This window comes from Lineus longissimus, chromosome 13, assembly GCF_910592395.1.
Source record: "Lineus longissimus chromosome 13, tnLinLong1.2, whole genome shotgun sequence".
Lineage (NCBI taxonomy): Eukaryota > Metazoa > Nemertea > Pilidiophora > Heteronemertea > Lineidae > Lineus > Lineus longissimus.
In genome coordinates this window covers 5,204,966-5,232,792 of record NC_088320.1, presented here as the reverse complement: position 1 = coordinate 5,232,792, position 27,827 = coordinate 5,204,966, and the positions used below count along the sequence as shown (strand labels likewise).

At 40.4% G+C, this 27,827-nt stretch overlaps 2 protein-coding genes across 2 annotated transcripts; one reads left to right on the top strand and one right to left on the bottom strand.

Moving 5' to 3' along the window:
- On the top strand, window positions 1-5,340 carry LOC135498496 (uncharacterized). The gene is made up of 7 exons (XM_064788800.1): window positions 1-186; window positions 686-857; window positions 1,649-1,742; window positions 2,065-2,170; window positions 2,778-2,924; window positions 3,110-3,210; window positions 3,916-5,340. The coding sequence occupies exons 2-7, from the start codon at window positions 688-690 to the stop codon at window positions 4,228-4,230; spliced, it is 933 nt and encodes a 310-aa protein (XP_064644870.1). The 5' UTR covers window positions 1-186; window positions 686-687; the 3' UTR covers window positions 4,231-5,340.
- LOC135498493 (uncharacterized) lies at window positions 5,241-25,197 on the bottom strand. Its single transcript, XM_064788797.1, has 22 exons — window positions 25,041-25,197; window positions 24,428-24,550; window positions 23,467-23,669; window positions 22,477-22,639; window positions 20,991-21,253; window positions 19,607-19,702; window positions 18,621-18,841; window positions 17,436-17,616; window positions 16,226-16,308; window positions 15,463-15,526; window positions 14,893-15,099; window positions 14,193-14,292; window positions 12,536-12,656; window positions 12,041-12,195; window positions 11,492-11,667; window positions 10,196-10,351; window positions 9,166-9,343; window positions 8,566-8,756; window positions 8,112-8,348; window positions 7,709-7,823; window positions 7,088-7,211; window positions 5,241-6,756 (listed from the first exon to the last, which is right to left on the bottom strand). The coding sequence occupies exons 1-22, from the start codon at window positions 25,117-25,119 to the stop codon at window positions 6,609-6,611; spliced, it is 3,384 nt and encodes a 1,127-aa protein (XP_064644867.1). The 5' UTR covers window positions 25,120-25,197; the 3' UTR covers window positions 5,241-6,608.
- Window positions 25,198-27,827: the final 2,630 nt, after the last annotated feature.

Sequence of the window (27,827 nt, the reverse complement as noted above, 5' to 3'; positions counted from 1 at the left end):
AACAATGCTCCTGGGGACAAAGTTGTAATGTGCATCACCTATTATAATAATATACTAGTATCTTGGTAGTGGGAAGTTCTTTCTGATCATCCTCTCCGATTTTCATAAAGGATTCTGTTGAGTTGTATTCGTGACCATATCGTATCTAAAGGAGTTTATTATCACCATTCTAATTGTTTGGAGAAGGTAAACTTGAAACGAATTTTCTTCGCATTTTGTTTTACCTGTTCAACATTTCATCGTTGACTTAAACGTATACACGGTTGCAACCAATGCATGGTTTGCTGTGTCGCAGTAGTAGTAGTAGGAATAACGAAAACGTTTGGCGCAGAAAAAAGTGTCTGTAAGTTTGTAATGCTGACTGCACGTTTATGAATGCAATGTTGGTTGGAGTCCGTCCAGGTATTTGCCAAGCCCAGGTAGAAACTTCAGATAAGATTCTTATAAGACTTCATTTTAAAGATCGTTTTCAATTTCGTGTACATCGCACACTCTTTACACGATTTTGCCCACTCTTTATCCGATTTTGCCTACTCTTTCCACAATGTGAGATTCAAAAAGACTGTAATGTAATGTATAATGCACAAACCCACAAGACTACATAAAACAAAACTGAGTATCTGAACCAAACAATTAGCCATAATAGGCCAATGGCAGAGAACCAATTTTCTGTGTTTTTCTTCAGATATGAGGATGAATTCCCTGATCCTGATGACCTGTCTCGCGGTCATGGCCAGCGGAATTAAAGCCTGTTGTCTACCGGACAAATTCTCCATGGACTTCTCTGCTGAGATCCACAAAGAAGACTATGAGGGGAAAACGGCCCGGGAAACGGAAGTTTACGATGTATCCGGAAGGTAAGGAGCATGGGTAATTGAGTGACGTCACAGCCAAACTTACGCATCGCCAATTTGGTCAAACATTTCATGTACATGTATGTGCTGTATTTCGCTGTTTTAATGTGACGACCTGAGATGACCTACACACATTAAAAAAATCAGTTCTGAAATTGAAGCTGGTTTCGGTCATGAGTAGTACAGCAAAAGAAGGACGAAGGCATGATGCATGAAAATGTTCATTCTTTGAAATACCATGGGGCACCTAAGAAACAGAAATTAAAAAGAAGTTTGGCCTTGAACGGGGACTATATAACGTATTAGGCATGAGCCATGGGGTCAAATTGGTCATCTGCAGGTGACTAGGATCGTGATTGGTTAGGAATAAAATATATTTTCCTAAAAGCATGTCTGAATACCGTTGATGTACTGCCAAATGGGAGAGACCCCTATAGGTGGCATTATGTAATTAACTTTGTCTCTACTTCTTGGCTCCTGCCAAAAGACTACACTGCGACTAATTGCACCACTGACTTCTAGATATAAATGTTTTTGAGCTTCTGAAATACCTTATAGGTTTTTTAAGCAAATATTCACCCCGTAGAGGTTTTTCATCGAAATAGAAAACCCTTTAAGATGTTTCATGAACTCAAATACATTTAGGGGATTGTCAATTCTCTGAAAAACCTCTGTGGCTGCATATATACAAAATCTTTGTGTTGGTTGAAAAAAAACCCAAAAAGGCTTTTCAGAAGATAAAAAACCTTCATCTTTAAGAGTGCAGGATATCTAACTGCCATCTTCTTCTTCAGCCTCGGCGCAGATTTCGAAAATGAACGATTTCGTCTTCACTACACTGATCACAAGAAGAAAACATCCAACACCTGGTTCTTCGACTTTGCAAAGGTATGTTTTTGCAATATTCCTGGTAGAATGATAAAACATTGCTGAACAACAAAAATGACGAAGGCCAGTTACTAAATAGGTCTTAAATGATAGGAAGAATGACAAAAAGTGGCCATTACAAGGTAAGCAATACATTAATGGTAGGCCACTACATTCAGGGTACCGGTATGTCTTTGATATTGAAGAGAAAGAGCAAAATTGGTAAACGGACTTGGCAAAACTCCAAATTATTATGAGATTCTTAGTCTTAACAGATCAGATTCATGTAGTTCATTCGCTGCACGATTCATATGCATACGATCAGAGTTTTCCTTTTTTTCAGGGCGAATACGTCTACCATCACAGAGTGTCGACAGATAAACGCTCAGAAACATGTCGGATTCATCCACTCACCGGACAGATCAACAAAAGCTACAAATGCATCCTGGGTAAGTCCAGGGGCGAAAATGGCGCCAAAGAAAAAAGTTGTCTTGGATAACATGCACCAGAAGCACCTCCTCCTCGCAGCCGTCACCCCTAGCTGAGTGGCGGTATACTCGAACATAGCTCTTGGTACACAGCTCATAAGGCGAAGAGATTCTCGTCCCCAGAAGAAGCTGGGAGATGTAAATGAGAACAATATGCAGATTGATTTCATACATTGATTTCTTGATAGACTATTCGTGAAATAAGTGAAGATTGAGTTTGGGCTGATGAGGATCAACTGGGACATTGTTGGCTCTATAAGCAATATCGAGCGATTGAAATGTAAAGTAGGGGTAAACCTATCTCTATCACGTGGGTATAGAGTGACCTACAAATATTTGAAACCGGGACTTCAGAGTTGACATGTTCTGCATGATGTTACCTCTGATTATTTTATAATCATTGTCATGCACTTTAAAGCATCGTCCACCATAAGACCGTTGCCAGTTTTATTTTTTTCATTTTTTGTGCCAAGAACAGCTACAAATTAATATCGTAAAGCAATATTTTTACCTATCAACCTGACCAAAAATTGAGTCAGGCAATTTTGACGTTATTCTTGAATTTCAGGCAACAAGAACCTGGTCAAGAGGACAAAGAAGAATTATCAACTGGTGCTCGCAAATGTTGCCAAACTGTACGGACACTTAGACATGAATGAAGAAAACTGCCAACTATTTGGAAAACAAGTGCTTGCCATTATTCTTGGTGCTGACAGTAAGTATTAAATTATGTTACACATAACGTGTGATGTCTTACTTTGCAAAAAAAGAAAGGAGATGGTTTCCTTTATGACACAAAAATATTCATACAATTTAAGGGTGAAAAGACCAACTCATGACGTCAAGGTTGACACGGAGAAACATCTAAAACAATTCCTTCTTATTTTCCTACTTTAACAGAATACGTACAGGCGCGAATCGACGTCCTGGAGGTCAAGACATTTGGCATCAAGCTCGTGGCCCCGTGCTATGAGGGACGGAATAACAAATATGCCATATCGGTAAGTTAGCGTTCTGTACAATCATTTTACCTCGGAAGTTTAGTGTCTTGGTCCGGATTTATGTCATACGGAGGTTGCGCCTCACTTACGGCTTCGACTTCAACTACGAGTGAATTATGGTCGTCTTATGACAACTACGATTAAAACTAAACTAACGAACGTTTTCACATTGATAAACAACATGAAAATGTATCGGTACAAACATATTTGAATTCTTGATCTTTGCCTGTGCGTGCGGAAATAATGAAGTCGTATTTCGAAGTCCTGCTGACAGCCTCCGACTTACAAAACGAATTCTTACATCCTACTATTCTCAGGGATTTTAATTATCAAACATTGCAGGTGTAATAGCAATACGTGTTAAGCTTTGGTCAATTAGATTAATCTAATATATCCCGAGATAGTTGTAATTCAACTTCGGGAATAAAACCGAAGATGGGAGTAAGGACGATGTGCACTCTCTGTCATGTCATCACCCTCCAGAGCGCCAGCCGGGACCATTTTTGTAATGTTTATCATGCATTTATTGATAAACTAGTCTCATATAATTACGATCATACAAAATCCAAATTCACTTTCATCTTCCGCGCGTTGTTGTCAATGTTCAGTGAGGAATGGGTAGTGCATGTTCATGTATCGAAATCGTTGTCTTGAAGAAACTGATCAAGAATTATGATGAATTATGATTATAATGCTTGTTTTCAGTTCCCAAGCGTGGACGAACTGTCAGCTATGCGCAGTGAGACCCTTACAGTGCTCTTCGACAAAATTACACAGTTCCATTCTTCAACGGTCGTAGACGTAGACGAAAACGACGGGGAGACAAGTCCGCCACCAGAGACATCAGGAGAAGACACTGACTTTTCCGGGCACGGACCCTCGGAAGATGATTCGTCCGGACACGGGCATGCTGTCTCGGAAGACGATGAGGATCAATACTATGATGACACCTACTACCCTCATCTTTATCGTGACTTGTATGATGATGCCTCAGCGGATGGGGAAGGGCAAGATTGGTAAACTCTTAAACATGAATTTGGTTAAAGTGATGTCATCCCACTGTCAAATCATCTATTTCTGTGGACTGTTATGTAAGCTACATCCCGCAATATCAGGGGTTCGTGTACGTGGACGCGAGTGCATAGTAAGGCATTTTTATGATAGGAACTTATTAGTCTACCATTATGAGGGCTGTGCGAAGAAAATATTTTTTGTTGTCTTTCGATTATAGTTTTCATTCGCTCCAAGTTGGTCTCAGAAGACCAATGCATTTAGCTTGATCCTTTGTTTATACAAAAATGTCTGAGACAAAGTCACAAGGACGTTTAACGGAAACGATCGAAGCCCATTTCCCACTATTATATTGTAGATAGGCTCATCACGAATCATCATCGACGAATAATAAAAAAATCATATTTCAGTAATTTTCCATCTTCTTCGGCAACTCTTAAAGACTTCCCTTATCGAGAAACCCAATTGTTGATCATCTCCCGGCCGCCATTGCCACCAGAAGCGAAGACAATGCAGCTGGTATCAGCATGGTGACTTTGCGTTTGCGATTATTTCTCCGGCGTTCAAAAACCAACTTGGTGTTGACAGTCGGCGTGATTTCTAAACCTTGATTCTAAGTGTGTTGCCAAACGTGTTGTCAATTTCTCGGCTTAATAGGAATTAGTAATTCGTGAAATTTGCGAGCACACGATCATGTGTGTATTTAGCAAACTACGACCTCCGCTACGTGGCGCTAACTGTCACAAGGTCGAGGGTAATCGCATTGTTGTAACAGACGAGATGTCCATTTTGTTTTGGTGTCCTCGTGAAAATTAGCGCCGCCTATTGAGATGCCGACACGTTATCATCGAAATATGATCCTTCAAATTTTGTTTTTCAAATTAAGAGATTTTGAAGGAATTTGTGCCAAGAGGGGTGGAGTAAGATGCCCTTGTGAATGTCTTGATTACAAATATACAAATATTTTAATGGTAAACAACAATGTATTTTGTTAATAAAATAACGAATAAACAAACAAATAAGTCTAACACTGCTTTAATTAGTAGACAAAATACGTCGTCTGCATGAATCATTTAAAAGCAAAAAATGTAATAAAGGTAAACTTGAGTACATGTATTTTGATTGGTAAATGTCCAATCTTATTTCTAAAAGAAAGAAAAAGGGTGCCTTTCTGTAATATACATGCTAAAAATATGTCAGCTTTATCACAGGGATTATGCTTGATCACAGATGCTGCTGATAGGCAAGCTAGCAAGCTTGGCCAATGTAGACTTCAGATGAGTCTTACATTTTGACCCTACAATATACAAAAACTATCATAAAGATATGTACATTAAACAAACCGGCCATGATAGTACAAATGTGATCTTAAGACTATTTACAGAATACGCCAATTTATCTCATTGACGTTACGTCAATCAAATCGATTCCTACGGCCGAGGTGTAAATTTGATGCCACTCTTTACAAATTGCGTAATTTTCATTACTGTAGAAGGGTGTTCTAGCATGTCCAGTTAGGTCATATTACTTTCAGATGTATATGTTAGGCTGGAGCTACACAGTATTCACGCTGTCACTTGCCATGTCTCACTTGTCACGAGTTAACAGACTTAGACCTGAAAACACGATTTGTGGATGAAAAGTGCCACAGTGAGTCGTATGTAGCCCAATCTTTGTTCCTTCTTTTTGTCACGCATGAAAGAGAGCGACACCATACAGGGAGTGCCTAATCTGAGAGCCACGAGCCGAAGAGCCCAAGAGCCCAAGAGCCACGAGCCAGGAAGGACTTCCTTGCAAATTTCGTTCACCTCATTGTAATTTTAGGCTTAGGCTTAAAGGGACAGTTATGAGTTAGTCATTCACAAGAGCCTGCTGTGAGCCTATTCAACTTTTTCGCCGGGGGGGGGGGGGGGGGGGCGGCAATAGATCTTTGGAGGGGATGGGGGCAGTAGCAAGTTTAAAATCAGGCTTTCGCAGGCTAGGCATGCCACTTTCCTCGGTCTACTCTAAACAAGACAGTAGTTCAAATGCATGGAGAATCTAGCACCTCCTCCTCCATTGTTATGTAGGTGATGAGAACCGAAAGGGATTCAGGAAATCAAGACTTCCTATGCAAAGTGTATGGGTGGGAGAGGAGACCAGTCATAATTTCACATCTATTAATTTCAGGCGGTGAAGAGCGATGACATATTATGTTGTGACTCGTGGCTCTTGGGCTCTTGGGCTCTTTGGCTCTTGGCTCTCAGATTAGGCACTCCCCACCATACACGGGAAAAGGTTAACTGTGTAACATCGTGGCCTAAATAATGATGCTATATTTCTATCTCTCGCTTCGTATGAAAGTGACCATGCTAGACATCGGACAAGGGGTCTGCAATTCGTCCATTTTATGGTGTCAAAGCAGGCGTTATGAAATTAACGCTGACACTTGACAGTTTTCTCTCTGCATTCTCTGGCGTTTCGGATGCTGTCGATTCTGATGCGCGTGCTTCTGTTTTGATGTCAGCGGCGGAGGGCGGGCCGACAGATTTCTTCCTGAAAAGATAATATGCATGCGTGCATAAGTTGTAACAGGCTTTTAAATATCTGTTACCAGGTCGCAAATTCAGATAAGATTCTAAGATGTTTCATCCAGGCCCCACCTTTGCACCAATGTCACTTTGACAAATACATGTACTCACTTCTACTTCATTTCTGTTTAATTTCTACATTCTTCACTCCCTTTTTTACAGATACTCTGGCCAAACATGATTCGTTTGGCCAAAAACTTCACGGAGAAGAGGTTGTTAAGTGTTCAAATAATGATTCCTCAAAAACTAGAAGGTGTCGCGAGGCGATTTGTAACAAAGACGATCAAAAAACGTACCTTCCACAAAACTTTAGTGTTAACACAACAATGATGATGATGGCTACCACAAGAACTGCAGCTGTGGTTACTCCGGCTATGAGAGCAATATCATCACCTGGAACCTTTGTACAGTTGCTGTATGCTGTAAAGGATTGAGGTGGTATTTACTTGTTGGAAAATATTCAAACTACATGAACTAGTAAATTATTTCATATGATCGACAGAAAGTCGATCAATGTGTTAAACCATTCGCTGAGAACTCGAAAGTAAATTAGTGGTGACTCCTGACCAGGGGTACGCGTTTTCCATTGACCTCTGCAGTACTTGGCCCGTATCTCTTCAAATTCTGTTTCAAACAAATTAAAGGCCTATGCCATTCGTTAAAAATTTGAAAATTGTAATTGAATTTGAATTTGAAAATTTCATAGATACGTACTAGACTTCAGCATTGCGGTTGTGTGGACAGCTGTACAGACACTATAAATACCAAGTTTCAGCAAATTCATATGCACAATAACTGCACTTAGTCTGAGGCATTGTGCATAAACAGCATTTCTATTTTCCTGGGTCATCAGTTATGGCGAACGGCGTGTTCCTATAAACGTGCACAGGTGAATTAAAAAGAGCAAGGTAACTTGCCTGTGTTGACAGACCAGTTATCGATGTTTCGATTTGTGTCGCATATCCTGCATATGCTTTCTTCGTCGACTTCGCCGTCAAGGTAACAGGCTAATCCAACAGCGCACCCAGTAGTCTGAAACAATACAATTCGATGTGTATTCGGACAAGACTTGCAGAACCCAGCTGGGTTCGAAATTATTATACACCGTATGAATGCATTTTGATTTAATGATTTGCGCTTGTAATGATATTCTTGTCAATTTTAAGCTAAAGAAATCGACCATGCTTTAAGCTTAAAGGCGAATGTGTATCTATGAACAATCTGCATACACACGCATCACAAGTCAACGTCAAAGAGAACATTCTTATGAAGGATTTCTCTCCCGCTTGAACAAAATGATTGTCAGTAACGTGCGCCCACCTCTTGTGTGCATATTGCTTTCTTGTCTTCCTGGTCGACAGATGAGCAGCTGTGACAAGCGGAGTCATAGGCCAAGAAGAGTAGCTCATCCTTGCTGTAATCTTTTCCGTTATTGTTGCTGACCGCCACAAGGAATGTTCCGTTCTTCTCGTTGTGGGGGCAGGCTAGCTTGTTGAAGTTAAGGTAAATGGCACTCGAGGTGAACTGACTCTTTAGGTCACGAATGCCACTGTGGTACTGGAAAGATTATATTTAATGCATTAGGTTCGAATTTGCTGCTTGCACCTAACAGAAGAAAATATCACAATTATGATATATCGTAGACCGCCAAATCTGAGTTATACATTCACATTGATGAGCCAGAAACAAGAAAGCGAGGTATCTCTCATTGACGACCGAATAGAGAATTGGCAGGTTTTGGAACAATTTCGGAATTTATACCCTATGTACTTACATTATACGGTGTCATCCTGCACTTCAAATCTGACGAATCGATTTGTCCAGTTCCATATATGTAGCTCTTCGTACAGGTCCGAGTTCTGGTGTTGCAGAGACCATTGCGGGCCATGTAGACAATATTCGGTGGGACGTCCTTTGTTAGGGAACATGTACTGCCGTAGAATCCTGGGTGGCACACACAAACAGCTACGAGAGTAAAAACCAGCATATTATATCAGCATATTATATTAAAGTGTTAAAGTGTTAAACTTTCGTTTTGTTTTCAAGGTGATATCATAAACGGTAGAGATTACCATCCGGCTTAACCGGCACCTTTACCCCAGTCTATACTGAAACCTTTTGTTAGAACGCAGATGATCTGCTCAAGCAGCACTATAAGGCATTTCCAATCGGTATACCCCTTAACACTTTGGTGTAGAATTGATTTGGAGCAGAGTGTCTTTCACTGACAATGGGGATCGAACCAGGGACCCCGTGATCGCGTATCAATTACTACAAACACCACGGTAGCTCTTTATCATAATGATTTGCAGTGCCGGAAATCGCGCGGTTTCCTATTTGACGGATATCTGGACATCTAAATCTAACCACCTACCATCCTTGCACACTCCATTATTGCTGCAATTGTCCAAACAGAGTGATTCGTAAAGAAAAGACCTCTGTAAACCGCCTGGCAGGACTGTGGTCGTAGCAGGATACTTGTGTGCCTCAGAAAGACATTGGGTAATGATACTCTCAAGGGTTGATTGGGCAAATTCGGTTCCATCTGTGGCCTAGAATTAAATATAATTTCAACCTGGTGGCAAACCTCATACAAAAACAAATTTACAAGCGTGCAACAAGATTTTTTGGGCCATGTAATTAAGCCATCCTCCGAACATCAAAATCTTCTACTCTCAGATAAGTGAATTGAATACATGTAGTTATTCAAATAGTGTATGAAACAAAACTTCGGTTCTCAACTGACTTTACTTCTCCAAGTGCATCACTTTGAGAAAATGGCCTTCGCCTACACCATGAAGAGAAAACGTATCAAAGTATGGAGGAAAGTCGTCATTACTCTCTTTTTTTAGTTCTTTGAGCGAAGTCAGAAGTTTGACTTATTTTCAACTATCATTTATTAAGCTTTGCCCTTTTTCTAAATAAAATTAGAGTTGTATCAAAACCTATACAGCCCTTCGTCGGATTTCTAACCCTTTAGACAAGGCAGTTATTCGACAAGCTCTCTAAATGGTTATCGAAATGGCTATTTGGTTCCCATTTTTTATCATGCCACATGCCTCGCCAGTATTTAATTTGCAAAACAAAACTTTGGTGAAAAAGAACGGTTTTTGAAAACTTATAATTTTTTACCAAGAATTAGCAATTCATTTATCAAATTTATGAGTAGTAAAAAAATAACTCAGTCGATTATTTGTTTGTGAAGCGGATGCCAGAGGGTAATGCTCAACCCTTTGTGCTTTGACCAAGACAAAAATGTTCCCCAAACCGGGGGCATTTCACCGGGCATACCTAGTTTTGGGGCAAGTGATACATGAGATATAAACCTAAGGAAGTAATTAAATCATTGAGGAATCTTTCTTTGGAAGCAATCAAGTGACTATGACGATGACTTTTACCATTACCTGAATGTCAAATACACAGGCGTTGATTTCATTCTCGAAGGTTTTTCCCATAAATACTTCGCAATTCTTCACAGCGGCGTTTGTACTAAGGAAATCTTCGCAGTATTTCTTCGCCTTTTCCTTAGTCCAGCCACTGGCTGTCGGCCAAGAAATACTCTGAAAAACAGACGGCATTAAATAACAAGTGGTTAGTGAAAACTGATCGAAACACCAAAGACCTTAGCACATCAAATGTTTTCTGTCTGTCATTTCGCATGCAACTATTGGCTTTGTTAGGCCAGAGTCTTTCTAGAGTCAGGAAACGAGGGAATATATGGTTTAAAGCTGAACTGCATGCACAAAACAAGAGCATCCCATGCGGCAATAGTAAGAAATTCAAACGACCGAAAGGTTCTTCTGAATACGGCCTGAAATATGACAGACCTCCAATGCTTCGATGCGCTTGATTTCACAAACCAGCAAGCCACAGGACGATGCGGACAGTCTCGGAGAATTATGGAAGAGAAAAAAATATAAATATTCTCCAGGGATTCGAACCCGGGAACTCGGGCTCAGAATACGAACGCTCTAACCGTCTAAGCGAGGGGGGCTTTCTTGTGAACTGCTGCCAGCAAATATATCTTATATGAATGGCGATTATGCTTTATTTTTGAGAGATGAACCAGAAATTTTCTCAAGTACATGTAATAGAAGAAGATACCAAGACAAAGGTGAACATTGCTCAGAGAAAACGCATACATAATCACGCACAGCAAAGAAAAAATGACTTTCTTCCTGCAATTGCCCACTGGAAGCCGCTCAAAGATGTTGAACAAAGATTACACACAAATGCTTGCACATTCTATAAATGCGTATAAGACGACAGGCATTTCAAGCAGTCCAGTGGCCTTGAGGATAAGAGTGTTGGTAGATAGAACCAGAGGTCTCGAGTTCGAGTCTCGAGTTCGAGTCCCGATGAGAGGACCTTTTTATTTTTTTCCTTCCAGAATTCTCTGCGAAGGTCCGCATCGTCCCACGGCTTGCTGGTTTGTGAAATCAAGCGCATCGAAGCATTGGATGTCTAACATGTTTCAGGCAGTATTGAGAAGGGCTTTTCAGTCGTTTGAATTTCTTACTATTGCCGCATGGGGTGCTCTGGTTTTGTGCATGCAGTTCAGCTTTAACATCAAAGTCACTGCCTGTTTCGCTAGGCGCGTGTTATGACAGAGCTCTCTCGTCGGGTCATGCATTGATGGCTGTAGACAATAGCGTAAATATATATGGAGCTTTATTTATTTATTTTGGAGCTTTAATCACCTTTGGAACAAACTTGGGGTCAAAGACAATTGACCGATACTCGTCATCCTCACCAGCAGGTGGGGAATATACCGCTTCACGTTTCTTTCTTCCCTTGGGAATCGGTTTCTCTTCACATGTATTTAGGCTTGGTCTTCTAACCGGTAATTTCTCAGTATCATCAGTAATATCAGTAACTGTACAAATAAGAGAGATATGCGCATGAGTAGAATTCAAAGACGTTTAGTAAGGAGCCTACTTTGATAACACAAAAGAATTTGAATAAATCACGAAATAACTTCATTTGTAACGAAGGGGTTGTTCGGTCAGGGATCTATTTCCCAGAGTCATGGATATTTTATTTCGTGGTGAGAGTCTGATTTCATGGTCGCAGGATTTGAAAAAGTGATATTTTCATGATGGTATTTTGCACGAAATGTTTTTAAACTGCATGGAATCGGACTCATTGGGTAAAAAACGCTGAATCACACCAGAAAACACTCGAAATATTACTTACAGTAGCTAAAGGGAATCCACAAAGTGGAAAAGAAATAAGAACCTGTTGCTCACCCCATGAAGGAAGGCAGGGCACGGAGTCCGTGTTTTCGCCACAGTCCCACGAGTCCGAACCGACGACACAGGCACAGTAAGTTTTGACAGGGACCGGCTTCGGATCCGGGGTGACTCCCTTAAAGATTGATTCGCACGGCTTGGTGTCATCTTTCCTGGAAATATCAGGGTGAATTACGCTATTAACTAAACAATAACAATGTTCTATTCTCAATCATATCAAAAATAATACTAGTTTCAGTTTCAACACTGATCTTTTGTTTATATGCATGATTTTTAGTAGATCGTGATAAAGGTTGGTTACCCTATAGCAGGTTTGCGCGCAAACGTTGGGTTATATCCTTATTGATATGCTTGATGTTGCGAAAGTTCAGGGCAAGTTTCATATTTTTGATATCGCCATCAAGCAGCTTAACATTTAACCTCATTTTGTCATATTAGAATGACATCCTAACATGTCTAGCGGTGCAATAAGCAATTGTTATGTTGACTTACCATTTCTTTGTATAATCATTGAGAAAAGGAAAATAAGAGCGATTATTTGGCACCGAAAACACATTGCCACTCTTGTCTCTGAGGTCATCAGTTCGATTTCCATCGTGATACCCACACAGGCCTGGAAAGACGACAGAAAAATTTAGGAACTTATCGTTTTCATTTTGCGACACACAGTCTGTTTTAACTCGACGCCACAAAATTGTTCCAACGGAAGCTGCGGGTAATAAAACTGCGGAAATGGCCTTGTATCCCAGTGGCCGGCCGCGTCCGAGCTCCGGTAAGAGCATTGCGAGACCACGCTTGCCCCGATAATTCAATAACGAGGTGTTCAGAGAGTCTTATAGGCAAACCTGTCCAATCACCCACGTGTATCAATATACATAGAACCCCAGTAGTCAAGACACCCGAAACACAACACTTACTTCCCCATTACCCCAAAGTTAAACCCCTAAAAACCCGACTGGATCTCCTTTACATGTATGCCACTAATATTCATAATTTCTATGCAGCTCTGTGGATACTCGTGTAACCCTGTGCATACTCCTATACAACCATTTGTGTCTACAATATATTTCTGCACATTGGGCCCTCCATGCCATGCATCAACCATTTTGCTATGCCCTGAATAAAGGTTATTGGCTCCAATTCCTTGCCTAATGCTGCTCTTACCGTGTCTAAAGTTAATCCAGTTGCTGGACATAACCAAGGCCAAGGCACGGGTTAGCCTTATTCCTTTCCAACATGCCCAATGTAACCCCGTACCCTTTCGTCCAATCAGCATTAGTAAAGCCTGTGTAACCTTAACTTCGCGGTGTACGCCAGCCTGGGGGGCATCACTCTCCATTAACTGCGTTATAACGACGGAGTTACCTCGTGAGTTTAAAAGATTTACTGGAGGGCTTGAGTTCAAGATGTTTCCGAGAAATGCCGAGCTGGAGACTTCGGAAGATTAAATGCAAACTTTTTTTTCCATTTTAAGGGTTCGTTATCGATGAAAGTTGTTGGTACAGTCTAAAGGGTTTAATTTATGGAGCAGGGCTCAGTAAAAAAACGCACATTTAGCATCGTATTCCTCTAAAGTACCATTGGTATCATCAAGGGCAATATTACCAAACTGTCGGCTGCCCAGTCACCTCCTATTCTATAAAGTAGTTTCCATCAACAAATTGCACCAAAAAGGAATTCAAAATCTGACTGAATTATCACGCTTTTCCGATGTTGACTCCGATTTGACCCGAGTTAGCTCTCCATGCGTCGATCCTTTACATGTTGAACGATGCACTAGTAGGCGCTTCCTGGAGCCATAGATCTATCCCGTGACGACCTGGTGTTGACATCGATTTTTCCGACGTCACTCTGATTGCGCTCGATTATCCCGCTACTGCGACGATATTAGGAATGACGTTGCGTCGTAATAGCGGGGTGTCGTGAACTCAGATCTCGGTGTACATTCACGTGGCGGGAAAGGTCTTTCGTGCCAGGACTTGTGCGTACTTAATATGACGAATAACGTTTTTTCCTACTATCTAGGAGCTGAAACAAAATTGGAAAAGCAACAAACACGTTCAGAAAAATAGTTTACTGATGAGCTCGAAGAAAAACAAACATACTGCAGAAAAAGCGGCCAATTCCTTTAACGCAAACCTGCACATACCTTCCGTTTCACCTATATCGCCCAGGGCTGCTTGAACCAACAGGTTAACAGTCCATGGATACGACCACACTATAATGTACGTACCTATAGGTAGGTACACCTGAAAAAGACAACATAACATTTTCAATGTAAGAGGTAAAGAGAGATTGTCGATCTTAAAATGAAGTCTCACTTAAGACAGCCGCGACTGTTCATCTTATTTTTTAGGTGAAGGATTTTAATCAATACTTTTCAAAATTGGTTTATCTGTCACAAAATAAAAGAATAGCATTCTAGGAAAGTACTGGTGTAGCCATTGCTATCGTGATTCACTTCTAAAGAAGTTGTTGTTTTTTGATATTGCAATTTTAATATTTGAGGAACGCTGTGTGTACTTTAGTATATACTAGTATATTTCCTTTATTACAAATCGAAATGACGTCGAGGAATTTCACCAGCTTCGGAAGCGCGAAAGCAATTCCCGCGCTAGGAATTCATTGAATCTTTAGGGGCAAAGATGACCGAAAACTGTGTTTTTTCAAAAAAAGCGTAATAACAAAATTAAAACATCGTCAAAATGTTTCAGAAGTATACGTTGCTTATACAAACAAGGGGAAAAGAACCGTATTGAAGTAAAAAGGTGCCCATTCTTTTAAGCGACCTATTTCGAATTTTGGCTCAGCCTTGACTTACAAAAGGTACCGCTGTGATATTTACTCACGTGATATTCGAAACGGCTGGAGGTGTAAATCCTAAAGCCTGGAGTAAGGTCTCCATTCTGCCAGACGTAAACATTCAGGAGATTTGAACTAGGCGTTTCCGTTGGACAACGGCTAAGAACAACTACGTCGTCTCCTGCTTTGACCGCAACACCGCAGGTGCAGGTTGCCTCTTTCGACCAAGAACACGGAGTAAAAATAGCGTTAATCTGGAATAAACTATGAATGCTTAATGCTGTTACCGGTGTAGTTAGGGCGGGTGTGATGAAATAAAATGCATCATCCATTAGCCATAGATCCAATGTTAAGCTCGTTTTTTAGCACCACCAGTGACTCCGTTTCCACTATTTTTGTAACGTTTCAGAAAGAGACTGTGGCTGTGTTGCCTGCCAATCATGTTTTCTGTACACTCTTGGGACTGACCTCTTAATATGTAAAATAGAGTATCACACATGCAACACGCGTGCAATAAGCCAATATTGGTTTAGAGAATATGCTTGAATATCATGTCTGCTTCATTCAAAGAACCATAATCTGTATTCATGCATAGAAGAAAGAGGCTAAAAACTTACTTGTAATCTGTGTTTGTTGTTTCTGTAAAGGATGAATTCGCCTTGAACGTGAGTCTGGTAACGTCTGAAGAAAAAAAAACCCAAATAATTCGGATTTGGTTCCGCCATTCTTTGATTTGAATTATATCAGAATTAAAATAGGTTTATCTCCTCGGTTTATCATAAGTTTATAAATATATACCCTGTTCATCGCTAACAGAGGAAATATCCCTGTAGTCAATCGACGACACGCCAAAGAACATTAGTCAAGCTGACGAACTCGGGTCGCAGAGAGTACAGACGAAATGCAATAGTCATTTTTATGGTTTGCTGGTCGAGGGGGTGTTGCCGAACGTGCGCTTGGGCTCTGCAGATTCGGCTATTCCAATCAAAGCAACCAACGTAACCATCGCAACGGACCCCAGGTGCATTTTTCATTCAGGAAATACCTACTAGCAAATCCACGTCGAGTGCCATAGAACAGGAATTATTTGCTGTTGAATCTGCCTGAGTTTTCAAATTTGTGATTGTCGTCTGCTACAGCGCTGTGGCAACCACAGTAGAGTGCCTTGCTGACACGGTCCTGTAATCCCCACACTGGTCTGAATATTTTTTTTTTGTGTCACAATGCATCGGCTGCTACGTACATACATGAAATAATACGTTAGTAACTGCATCGATTGCAAAGATTCTTAAAGTAGAATGGACCCGCTCCATCATAACGTTTAGTGTTTTGTCGGCAGCGTTTACCAAATAGATTTGTGTAAAAAGTAGGATGACTTACAAATGGTCGAAAGTATAAAGGTGTGGATCAGAGAATACACTACATGCATCCCATCCACGACGCCAGGAGGATTCTACTACAACCTGCAATATACGTAACAAAGTTTGCATTGAGAGTGAATTGCAACGCATCTATTATCGTGCATATGGGCAGTGAGTGATATGGCCGAGCGTATGGTGCTGTTGTAATGAATGTTCCATTAGAAGGTAACGTACGAAACGGTATGGTTATTCACCTCCATTTGCCTGTAGTAACCAAGGACATATAAATGCGAAAGGAAATTTTCAAATATTTCACTTTACTTAGTGTTTTGTCGGCAGTGTTTACCAGATAGATTTGCGTAAAAAGTCGGATAACTTACAGACTGTCGAAAGTATTCACGTTTGGATCAGAGTATACCTTACAGGGTAGATGTATATCTTAACTGAGAATCTTAGAATCTTATCTGCTTTTCGACCAGGATATGATGTCATATTTTCCAGGTTACCAGACTAATCCCACATGAGCGCAAATTTCGGCTGAGATGTACCACTCTCCAGACCTCTACAAGGCACTATTCATGCTAGGTTGCTAGTTAAGTTGAAAGGCATCCTAACGATCAGATTGTCGGTCATTTGGGGAACTGATTTTCATCAGAGACGAAAAATCCTATCATTTAAATTTCATGGTGGTTCCTGAACTGGTCCTTAGTATCAAAAGTGTGTGTGGGCGGGGGGGGGGGATTAGATTTGATTTACCCAGTAAATTCATAATGACACGGGATGTTCAAATTAGGGATAGTGATGTTATATAACGAGAAACAAAAAATGGGGAAGGGGAGGCAAATTAGGGAATCAATGAGTGGAAAGGACAGGGGACTGGGCATTTTGACAAGGTAAACTGATGATGTGCTTTTTGAACAGTGTGTCCGTTGTATTATCCTTTGTATTATTTGCTAACTGAGCAAATTAATGCTCAAGTCACTGTGATGCACCCTCGCACAAATTGTACCTTGAGTGTACGAATAAGGTATATTTACTAAAAACGATCCTTTGCATTCTACAGGAGCAGTTTCCATCCTTTAGAAGAAAGGAAAAAGTTATTTATTCATACACATGGATTAACAAAAATCCAAAAAATATTGAATTATTACGGACGCTACATGTATTATGGTTTTAAGTGATGAGATTGACCATCTTGATCGATCATTGGAAAAACTAAATGTACGTACGTCAAGTAGTGTCTTCGTTAAATTGGTTTTCCATATATGGTTACTACTGTTGTCAATGTGTTTCAACTCGAAAGAAAATCTTCGGGTGACTTGTGCCGGACTGTAGAGACCATGCGTTACTGCCTTCAGTACGAGCTTATGCGATGTTGCCCAATTTACTGAATTTACATCGCGACCACAGCTGCAAGAAAACAAGATCCAAAATGATAAAAAAGAACCCCCTCGCTCTGCCAGTGTCCTTTTGAGGATTTTTGCATTCAAATTGGTACATCATTTGCTAGAAATGTCGTAGCCAGGCCATAAATTGGCCAAAAGAGCCAGTGATGCACTCATTGAACGTCAATAAACATAGTTATTCGATTCAAGTTTTCTCTCGTCATGTTTTACACGCCACTAATCACTTATGTCACTTTTGCGGCAATGCAAATGGGGTTCACAATTGAGCGCATTTTGTGGTAATTTTAGAGATCCTGCTGATTGTTCCTTCAGGGTAAGAGCTTATTTACGTAATGTAGTAAATAAATAGGTAAATTCGTTCCCAATGTATATGGATTACGGTGTGTAGAACCGCTATGTTTTAATTTAAAGGCACGGTGGTGCTATTTTTTGTTTTTATTATCGTCATTGCGTGCCATACAGCCAAACGGTCAATTTACATACATGGCAACATACATGTACCATAACAAGTTGGTGATATTCTGGCCATTCGTTAACGAGCTAGAGTTCTTTTTTTGGTGATGTTTTAACATGTTGCCCCTCCAACCGAAATTAGTTTTGATCGGAACACAATTAGATCTTTCCTAGTGCTACATATGTGTAAAGTTTCAAGTGGAAAGCCCCAGCGGTCACGAACCGTGCCGTGATAATGACCAACGGTATTATGCTCACCAGGTGAGCAAATATTGTTACTGTGCTAATATTTTTGCAGGCCAGTGTACTTTGCCGTGTCCAAAATGGCCAGGACTCCTTCATACTTTGTCGATATTATGAACAAATGAAATGGCCCGGGCCATTGTACTCACCTACCTCACAGAAATGTGATTGTTTTCAATTTTAGCCACCTGATGGCCAAACCAGGAATTGAGCCGGAACGAAATTTAGTCTGCAAAGTTTCAGAACAAAGGGCTACGTACCGAGTTTCAAGTCAATAGCTCTAGGAGTTACGAAACATGGTTAGCTACTTACACATGCAGAAGTTTTACGTCGTCTCGTCCTTTCGTAGATGTTTTGCATTGATCGTCAGGGCGTTTCTCGAATAGGGCTTGGACCAATACGCTGCTCCCATGACTTTTCAAATAGTCTCTCTTGAGGAAAAGAACTGGCGGAGCATTCAGTTTAAAGTGTATAGGAACTCCATCCCTTCCCATTTTAAGTGTGACATTGCTCTTTCCAGTTCCTAAATCATACTAAAATAAAGATAAAGCAACAGTCGAGAGCAATCATAAATAAGCCGTAGTCTGGAACGAAATTAAACAAACCATTTACTTTGTGCAGCTTACTCGTCAAATTCATGCAAACTCAAATGAGAGCTGAGAAACTGCATCTAATCCTCGCTCTCTCGCGGGTGCCCATTCTCCAAAGCAGATCGCAGGAACTACGAACACTGCTTTCAATTACACTGATGAATAGATCAATTAACGACCCATTGTATAGTTACAACAAAACATACATGCAACCTGGACATATAAGAGTAAAATGTACAGAGTTAATTCAAATATCTGGACATAATTAATTCTGGGCTGATCGATTGCTACGATTGTGGTGACTTACGCTCCCCACAGATCGACGAGTATCGATTCCAAAATGGCGACCTGTATTGGCAGTCACATCGAAACGATGATGGCGTTTTAAGACATGTTAGTTCCAGAGGTGATGTGCGCGTGTGGGATCATTACCGTGTTTCTGGTTTATTTACGTAGGAGTATCATGTTCCTCGAGTTCCATACTTCCGGATATTAAGAGGGTTCTATGTTATAATTGTTCTCTCTTCTTCTCCATGTGCACCCGTTGTGTGCGTTAACTATAGGGTTCGAACTGCACATGAAAATATAGCATCACGACCAATATCAACACTGCTCGCCACATTTGAAATGTTTGCAGCCGACGTGGTCAGAAAGAATCAATCACTAATATTTTGCCAGTATTTTTGAAAGAAGAAAAAGCCAACCTACCGTGATGTTTGGCAGCAGCTCGTTGCTCTCCTTTGGTGAACTCGTCCAATCAGTACAGCCTGTTGCAGGACATGCAACTACAGAACACTTTAACCCCTAGCCAAATCAAAGAAACAATGTTGGATTTAACTGCCTACATCATACGAAGTCGGAGGTTATCGCCCGCTGTCAAGTAATGTCAAGAGAGCTAGTTCATCTTCATTATCAAAAACTCTTTTATCGTCTTAAAGCTTTAGGCCCTTAGTGTTTACGCAAAAGAACCTTTGTTACCGATAACCATCACTGTAGGTATTCGAAAACCCTAGTCACTTAGCTTAATAATGGGCATTGGCCTCTGGGGAAGGTCACCTGGATCAACCCTCGGCAGTTGTAGGTCTCACAATTGCAAGGTCTCACTCCAGAAATGGGGTGCAGACAGCACCTCGCGCGGATCAGGCCCTGTGGCCTCCATGTGTACTGTCTGCAAGATTGTGAGTTAGCGGGAATTTTAAATAAATAAGGGGAAATAAATTAACTGCGGGTTATTTTTGGAAAATATAATTTAAATGACAATTTTTATCTTATGAAGAGGTTAATTTAATAAGCTGATTAAGTCGTTGTCAGCAAGGAATTATCTGAAGAACCTTTTATAAATACAAAATGTATGTCAAAGATGGCCCATGCAGTGAATTGTTATGAGGCTAACGTATGATTCAACTCCCTCGAAACGTAAGTACAGTAGCACCTCCCTATTAAGGACACCCACGGGACTGAAAATTGCTGTCCTTAATCAAGAGGTGTCCTGATTAGAGAGGTGACATTGAATGGAAACAACCCATTTGGGACCAAAACTAGTGTCCTTTATAGAGAGGTTGTCCTTAATGGAGAGGTACGAGGTGAAACATCCTATAGATGCAAGGTTGATCCAGGTGACGGAGAACAATGACCTTCTCCTCAAATGTTAAGTGCCTATGTGTTTTCGAATACCCCACTATGCTGTTGTTGTAATATGGTTATCTTACAGAGGGCGGGTAAAGCAGACGGGTCAAATATACATTCGCGAGTAATAAAGTATAAGGTCGATGCCGAGCATGCGGAAATGTTCGTGAGTGTATATACATTTCTGGTGAATATACCTCAATCTCATTGAAATCTCCAATCCGCGATCTCAAGTTAGAATGCATTTTGAGAAAGTTAAGAAAGTATTTTAAGACCTATTTGATATTAAAAATTAGAGTGATGCATTTACGTTGGTGTTGATTTTTAGAAGGTAAGACAGTTTGGTCAATTTATCTTTGCACTACAGTGTTTTAAAAAAAACAATATTTGGCAGTTTACGGTTCACTTTGCTGATCACTTTATCCAATACTTAATCTTGTTGATCACTTGAGTATCTTATACTAACCCCGTTGTGTTGATTCGAACCGATGAGTGGAAGGTGGTCATAGAATTTACTCTGATGCTGAGTGCTCACGATAATGTCTTTTGTTGGATTGGCCGTTTCATCTATACTCAGATTTTTGCTGTCATAAATCCAAAATGCTTTGTGCAACACGCCATCTGGTTTCGAGTCACGATCACTAATACGGCACCGGAAATGCACAGCGTTTTCATTCGCTCCTGTATCCACTGCATCCAATATTGGTGGATTCCACATCAAAGGGCAATCTGGATAGAATATAACAGTGGATATGATGGGGCAAACTGATGAGACCATTTTTATTGACATTTGACGTGGTTGGATCTTTTAAGGTTCAAATAACTTCCGAGTTGCCGTAGAATCGTTCACTTTTTCAATTTTGAGATTCGCGCTATTAGTAGACAGAATTTGCGAGAGAAGAAAATATAGAAAGTTAAATAATGGACCAATTTAGACATATTCGTGACAGCAAGTTTGATCGATGTCACAATTCGCCACTCTTCCTCGATTGAAGCCTGCCAACAACTGGCCGGAGGCCTTTGCCGATCACTACGCCCTCAGTGTGGGGATTCGGACGGTGTCAGCAAATCACAGTCCGCTGTGGTTACCTAAGCAGCCAGCAGACGACACCAAATAAATTGAAAGCATAGGCAGATTCAACTGCAAATATTTCCTGTTCTATGCGCTCGACGTGGATTTGCTGGTTGGTATTTCTAGATGATAGCTTAAACACACCCGTTAAAAGGTTTTTATTGATGAAACTGTCCTGAATAACTAAATAAATCGTTGTTTTTGTAGCTCTATGCCAAATGAATGGCACAATTTGCTCTTATTTTTACCATAATTGCCTGAGTTGTGGAGATTATTGTACGGGCTGTGTTGTGTAGCATGTACACCAGAATAGGAAGATGTGATTTCAAGCGCTTGGCTCAAAGTATTCTATAAAGTGACTTAAAATGCAAAAATATACAACAGACTACTGATTACCTCTGTGCACCTTTTTTACTTTCCAGAAAATCGCTATGGGGCCAAAGCTGAGGAGCGACTATTCGCTGGTTAGCAGATTGTCAGAAATGACATTTCGTCAACTTACTTCTTCTGCGTTCGGAATTTTTGGATGCACGATAGAGATTTTGTCAACCAATTTTGATGACAAATCATAGCACTTAGAGGATTTCCTGTATCAATCTCTTGTCTCGCGAAGATAATAATAATAAATGATAATTCTGACTTTAAGGGATAAAATAGTGTAAAACACATCTTCGGAGCACAGTGCATGAAGACAACAACACAGTTTCAAACTCTACATAAAATCCCAATCATTTCCATAATAAGATTCTGGTCCAGACCAATGTTGTCGAAGTATGGTCAGTATGGATTACTCCAGACTACTCCAGAAGCATTCTCTCTTTCGCAGGGGGAGATATCCTGGAATCACGATGAAATCACTCAAAATGAAATGAATTCTTACCAGTTTCCGAGCATCCCAGGACTTCCATTCTCAGACAAGGCTGGTTTTGAAACGATTCAATTTGAATAATAAACTTTTCCACTATAAGAGCTTCTCTCCCCGCTAACGAAATGGTCTGTTCTTTATCACTTATCGCCGGATCATTAGCAAAAACAGTCCATGTCTAAAAATGAAAAGACCAAAGGCCATGATTGTTCTCATCGATGTAGAAGTAGAAAATGTCCCCCTGGAAAAAGTCCCCAACCATACTTCTGTATTCTGATAGATTTGGTTTATTGTTCCATAGAGGCCATTATACCCTCAACAGCTTAAAGGTTAAAGGTTCAATCGACAAGCGTGCGTTTTGACTCATAGGAGAACGATCGGTACAGGGAAAGGCATACTAGTATTTAATTCCAGCGCTTTCTGGCGCGTACGAAACGCAACAAAAAAATATTCCATCACATTTCAAGGCTAAGTAATTTAGCTCACACACAAGTGCACACACCCTTGTTCCAAAATCTTTAATGGCTTCCCCGCGACAACAAAACACGAATAAAATGTTTGGGGCCGTATAAATGTGGAATCAGTATTATATATCCATGAGGCAGGATGGGAAAAAGTACAGCACAATGTGTATCATCAGTTTGTTCTTCCTGCACCACCGGCAATGTCTGAATTTTCTACCTTCCATATCTTGAAGATGGGTAGTTCGATATTTATGCGGTTTTCACCACTATGATTATTATCCTATGCCAAATTATTTTTTCCCCTAGTGAGCATCATTACCACACTGTTGGCTGCCCATTCTTCTGACAGTACTCCGCTATTTGTTTCCATCACTTACGTAATGGAGCCATATCCTGAGCTAACTCTTAGACTGATTCGCTGCGAATGCTTCCACCGACAGCTGATGACATTTTTTTTATAACGACGGCGGAGAGTCACTTCAAAAAGTAATGGCCTTGATTAAATAATACGTGCAGAAAAAAACTTTCTATCATCACTTACTTGTTCAGGTTTAGTGAAATATAATACACCTTTATCGGCTTTTCTCTTCTTGTACATGATTTTGAACGTCTTTATATAGCCGTAAGAGAAATCTTTTGGCGTCTGGATTAAGAGAGTGTCGACTAAGGTTTGGTGTTCGAACTCAATTTCAATGGTTAGGTTGCTGGTGGGGCTGAGACAAAGTCCACTTGCGGTTCCCGCTGCTGTAAAACAAGTACCGAAAAGGAGATAAGACTTCTGCAAGCGTACAAGTAAATATAACTTATTTCGGTTCTCTTATCATAGGCATGCTATTTTGTATAGCACAATTTAAAAAAAAAATGTATTCATTATTTCTTCGTCAATTTTTTCATTTTGGCGATAAAGTCTAATCTTGTGACTGCCGGCCGGATTTGGCAGGTTTGGTTTTTCAAAACAGTGCACCTATGATTTTTTTGGGCAATGAAAACAATCTGTCTGGTGCCGCTTTGATCTTCATTTTGTTTACATACTACAATGTACATAGACGGTTGTTGCTGCCTGACCCACGACGGCGAGAGTGCGGAGGGGACTGCAGGCTATCAAAATTACAAACCGCTGTCGATACCTATTGTGTTCAAAACACCTCATGAGTCTCAAAATATAATTTACATCTTTTGAATACTTAATCTACGGTGGCTAGGAAAGGACATGGGGATTTTTTCTTTTCTTCAATGACGACATTTATTTTTTATCTCAGGCGCCTGCCTTGGTAACTCAGACGCCTGACTTACTATCTCAGGCGCCTGAAAACTTACGGAAACGTGGTTGGTGAGTTCAAGATGGAAGTCATCGTAAGTGAGGCGCTTGAGTTAGTAAGTCAGGCGCCTGAGATAAAAAATAAACGTCGTCATTGAAAAAAACCCACACACTATGTCCTTTTCCAGCTACCGTATTAACTAGTCTACACTCAAACAGAGCTAGAGCTATCAAATTGATTTACCCGTTTCGCAGCAATCTTGTTGCAGTCTTTGTAGTACTTTGTTATCCGTGATCCCAGATGCCGTAATCTGTGAAACCTTGAACTTTCCATCACTATCCACTAATAGGGCGCTACTTGTTTTTTCTGAAAAAAAACAACAATCAAGTTAGAAAGGACGACTTCGATGCAAATTCTGATTAATTTCAAGTATTCCTACTTAAAGGATATCGATCCCCCACTAGAACCTCGCAAATGAGATGGGGCAATTTAACTGTAGCGTTTTTGTGTCTCTTTCTAAACCACAGTATACTTTGCGTTGAAACTTATGCAGTGTCCAGAGAAGACAAAAAGGGTAAATTGGGTGAATTTGCTAAATCCAGTTCACCTTAGCAGCTCAAGTGGTCATAGAAAGCGAGGTATGTGTGATCGAAAAACAGGCTCACCTTGTGCTACTTAGTATACCGTATACATATATCGTACATTGCATACGGCAGAATCAGATCAAATTTGGGTGAGGTGCACCACAAAATTAGGAGCGCGATATACAGAAAAAAGACACGTATTTCTTTAGTGATATGGGCGGAGGCTATATATGGAGGCAATACCGCTCGAAGTTCAGTACGGTAAAACTCACCTGCATCCGATCCTTCGATTCCAATGAACAAATTCACCCACAGTGTTAGCAAAAATATTTGCAAATAAACCGACCCCATGTTGACATATCAAATTGCGATAGGGTCTTATCTCATCTCTGACTTCCGAAATTATGACGAAACATCACGAACTTGAAGTATCTATACCCACATTGAACTGGCAAAAACTATTTTTAAGCCAAGCTCGTCAATCAGCTGTTAATGTTTTCAAAGTCAGACGACCAATCTACTGTTGATATTGCCATTCAGGATACCCGGAAGATGTTTTGTACTCGGAAAAGGTCTATAGGCCTTTTAAGTATTTGGCATCGATGAAGGTTCATTGTGCCGGCACTTCTCCGATTGAATGCCATAAAGGCGACTTAAAAATTAAAAAATCGTTTCATACTTGCAATTATAATGAAACATAATCAGGAATCCCGGGAAAACCGTGCAATAGGAAAATCCTGCAGAACAGCCTTAATAATGCATATGAATGGTCAACGAAAACCCTGTACCCCCCCCCCCCCCCATCATGATATATTCAGCAGTCACCCTGCATGAAATTCAAAGGCAATATAAACATTCATCGTTATTGTCGATCGGCTTTAGCATTTCCATTATGCACCCGGGATTTTCCATCCCGAAAAAGATTTGTTGGCAACATCGCAACTTATCTCCAGAAGGCCAGGCCAATTGAACGTGACTGTCCATGTGATATACCGGATGGTCCAAGATCAGTGCACCCAACCATCTAGCATGCGAGTAGATGAAACGATAGTTAATGTAATTTTGCAGGCGTCTAGACATAGATCTTTCTACCTCCTATAAAATTACTTTTGAAATCAGTTTATCAAAAAATGCGAATTTTTCGCTTTCTACTGGTAGTGAGGATGTTGGTTAGGAGAGATTGAAGTAGTCCGAGTTTGAATAAGCTGACTGCAGCATCGAGGGCGTTCCGGCACAGACTACATGTATATACAACGCTATGACATTGGAAGACGACAAGTACAGTTGAAAATGGTAGATTCGTCCCTTTTATGAGGTCTTAGCAGGAAGCCCAGCAACACCATAGAATGATCAAGGCGAAAAAAATCGCGTTTTTGATGAGCCGAATACCACGGTGTCCGATCAGAGACAAAATTATTTTATTTGCAGACGATTTCGCTCATGCATATCTAATCGTGGTGATTACTTTTACATTTGTTAACGGAGGCAGCAAGGGTAACAGTGTATTATGTAATCACCCGGCACCCCTTCAATTTGCCAGATTAACTGCGAATACGACAACCAAAATTAGTTATACACGAGCGATATCGCGTACGAATAAAAAAAAAGTTTTAGATCAAACACCGTGAATACTCAATAAATTTGATGTGTTGGTCGCCCAGAGTGACATCACGTACAATGGACATATCTCAGCTACCTGAAAATTTGAGGCATAGGGTTAGAATGTTTAATAACACACGTAAGCTTACAGACCGAAGGTATTTTCGGAACAATTCATTGACATCATGTTATATTCAGCAGTCACCCTGCATGAAATTCAAAGGCAATATAAACATTCATCGTTATTGTTGATCGGCTTTAGCATTTCCATTATGCAGCCGGGATTTTCCATCCCGAGAAGGAAGTATAATCCTGACCAATCAGGTGTCCGATATTACAACCCCCAGTGATTCCAAAAAAAATTATTGTTTGTTGACAACATCGCAACTTATCTCCAGAAGGCCAGGCCAGTTGAACGTGACTGTCCATGTGATATATCGGATGGTCCAAGATCAGTGCACCTAACCATCTAATATGCGAGTTGATGAAACGATAGTTACTGTAATTTTGCAGGCGTCTAGACATAGATCTTTCTACATCCTATAAAATTACTTTTGAAATCAGCTTATCAAAAAATGCCAATTTTTCGCTTTCTACTGGTAGTGAGGATGTTGGTTAGGAGAGATTGAAGTAGTCCGAGTTTGAATAAGCTAACTGCAGCATCGATGGCGTTCCGGCACAGACTATATACAACGCTATGACATTGGAGGACGACAAGTACAGTTGAAAATGGTAGATTTGTCCCTTTTATGAGGTCTTAGCAGGAAGCCCAACAACACCAGAGAATGATCAAGGCGAAAAAATCGCGTTTTTGATGAGCCGAATACCACGGTGTCCGATCAGAGACAAAATTATTTTATTTGCAGACGATTTCGCTCATGCATATCTAATCATGGTGATCACCTTTACATTTGTTAACGAAGGTCGCAGGGGTAACAGTGTATTATGTAATCACCTGGCACCCCTTCAATTTGCCAGATTAACTGCGAATACGACAACCAAAATTAGTTATACACGAGCGATATCGTGTACGAATAAAAAAAAAAGTTTTTGATCAAACACCGTGAATACTCAATACATTTGATGTGTTGGTCGCCCAGAGTGACATCACGTACAATGGACATATCTCAGCTACCTGAAAACAGAATTTTCCCGGAAAATTTGAGGCACAGGGTTAGAATGTTTAATAACACATGTAAGCTTACAGACCGAAGGTATTTTCGGAACAATTCATTGACATCATGTTATATTCAGCAGTCACCCTGCATGAAATTCAAAGACAATATAAACATTCATCGTTATTGTTGATCGGCTTTAGCATTTCCATTATGCAGCCGGGATTTTCCATCCCGAGAAGGAAGTATAATCCTGACCAATCAGGTGTCCGATATTACAACCCCCAGTGATTCCAAAAAAAATCATTGTTTGTTGGCAACATCGCAACTTATCTCCAGGAGGCC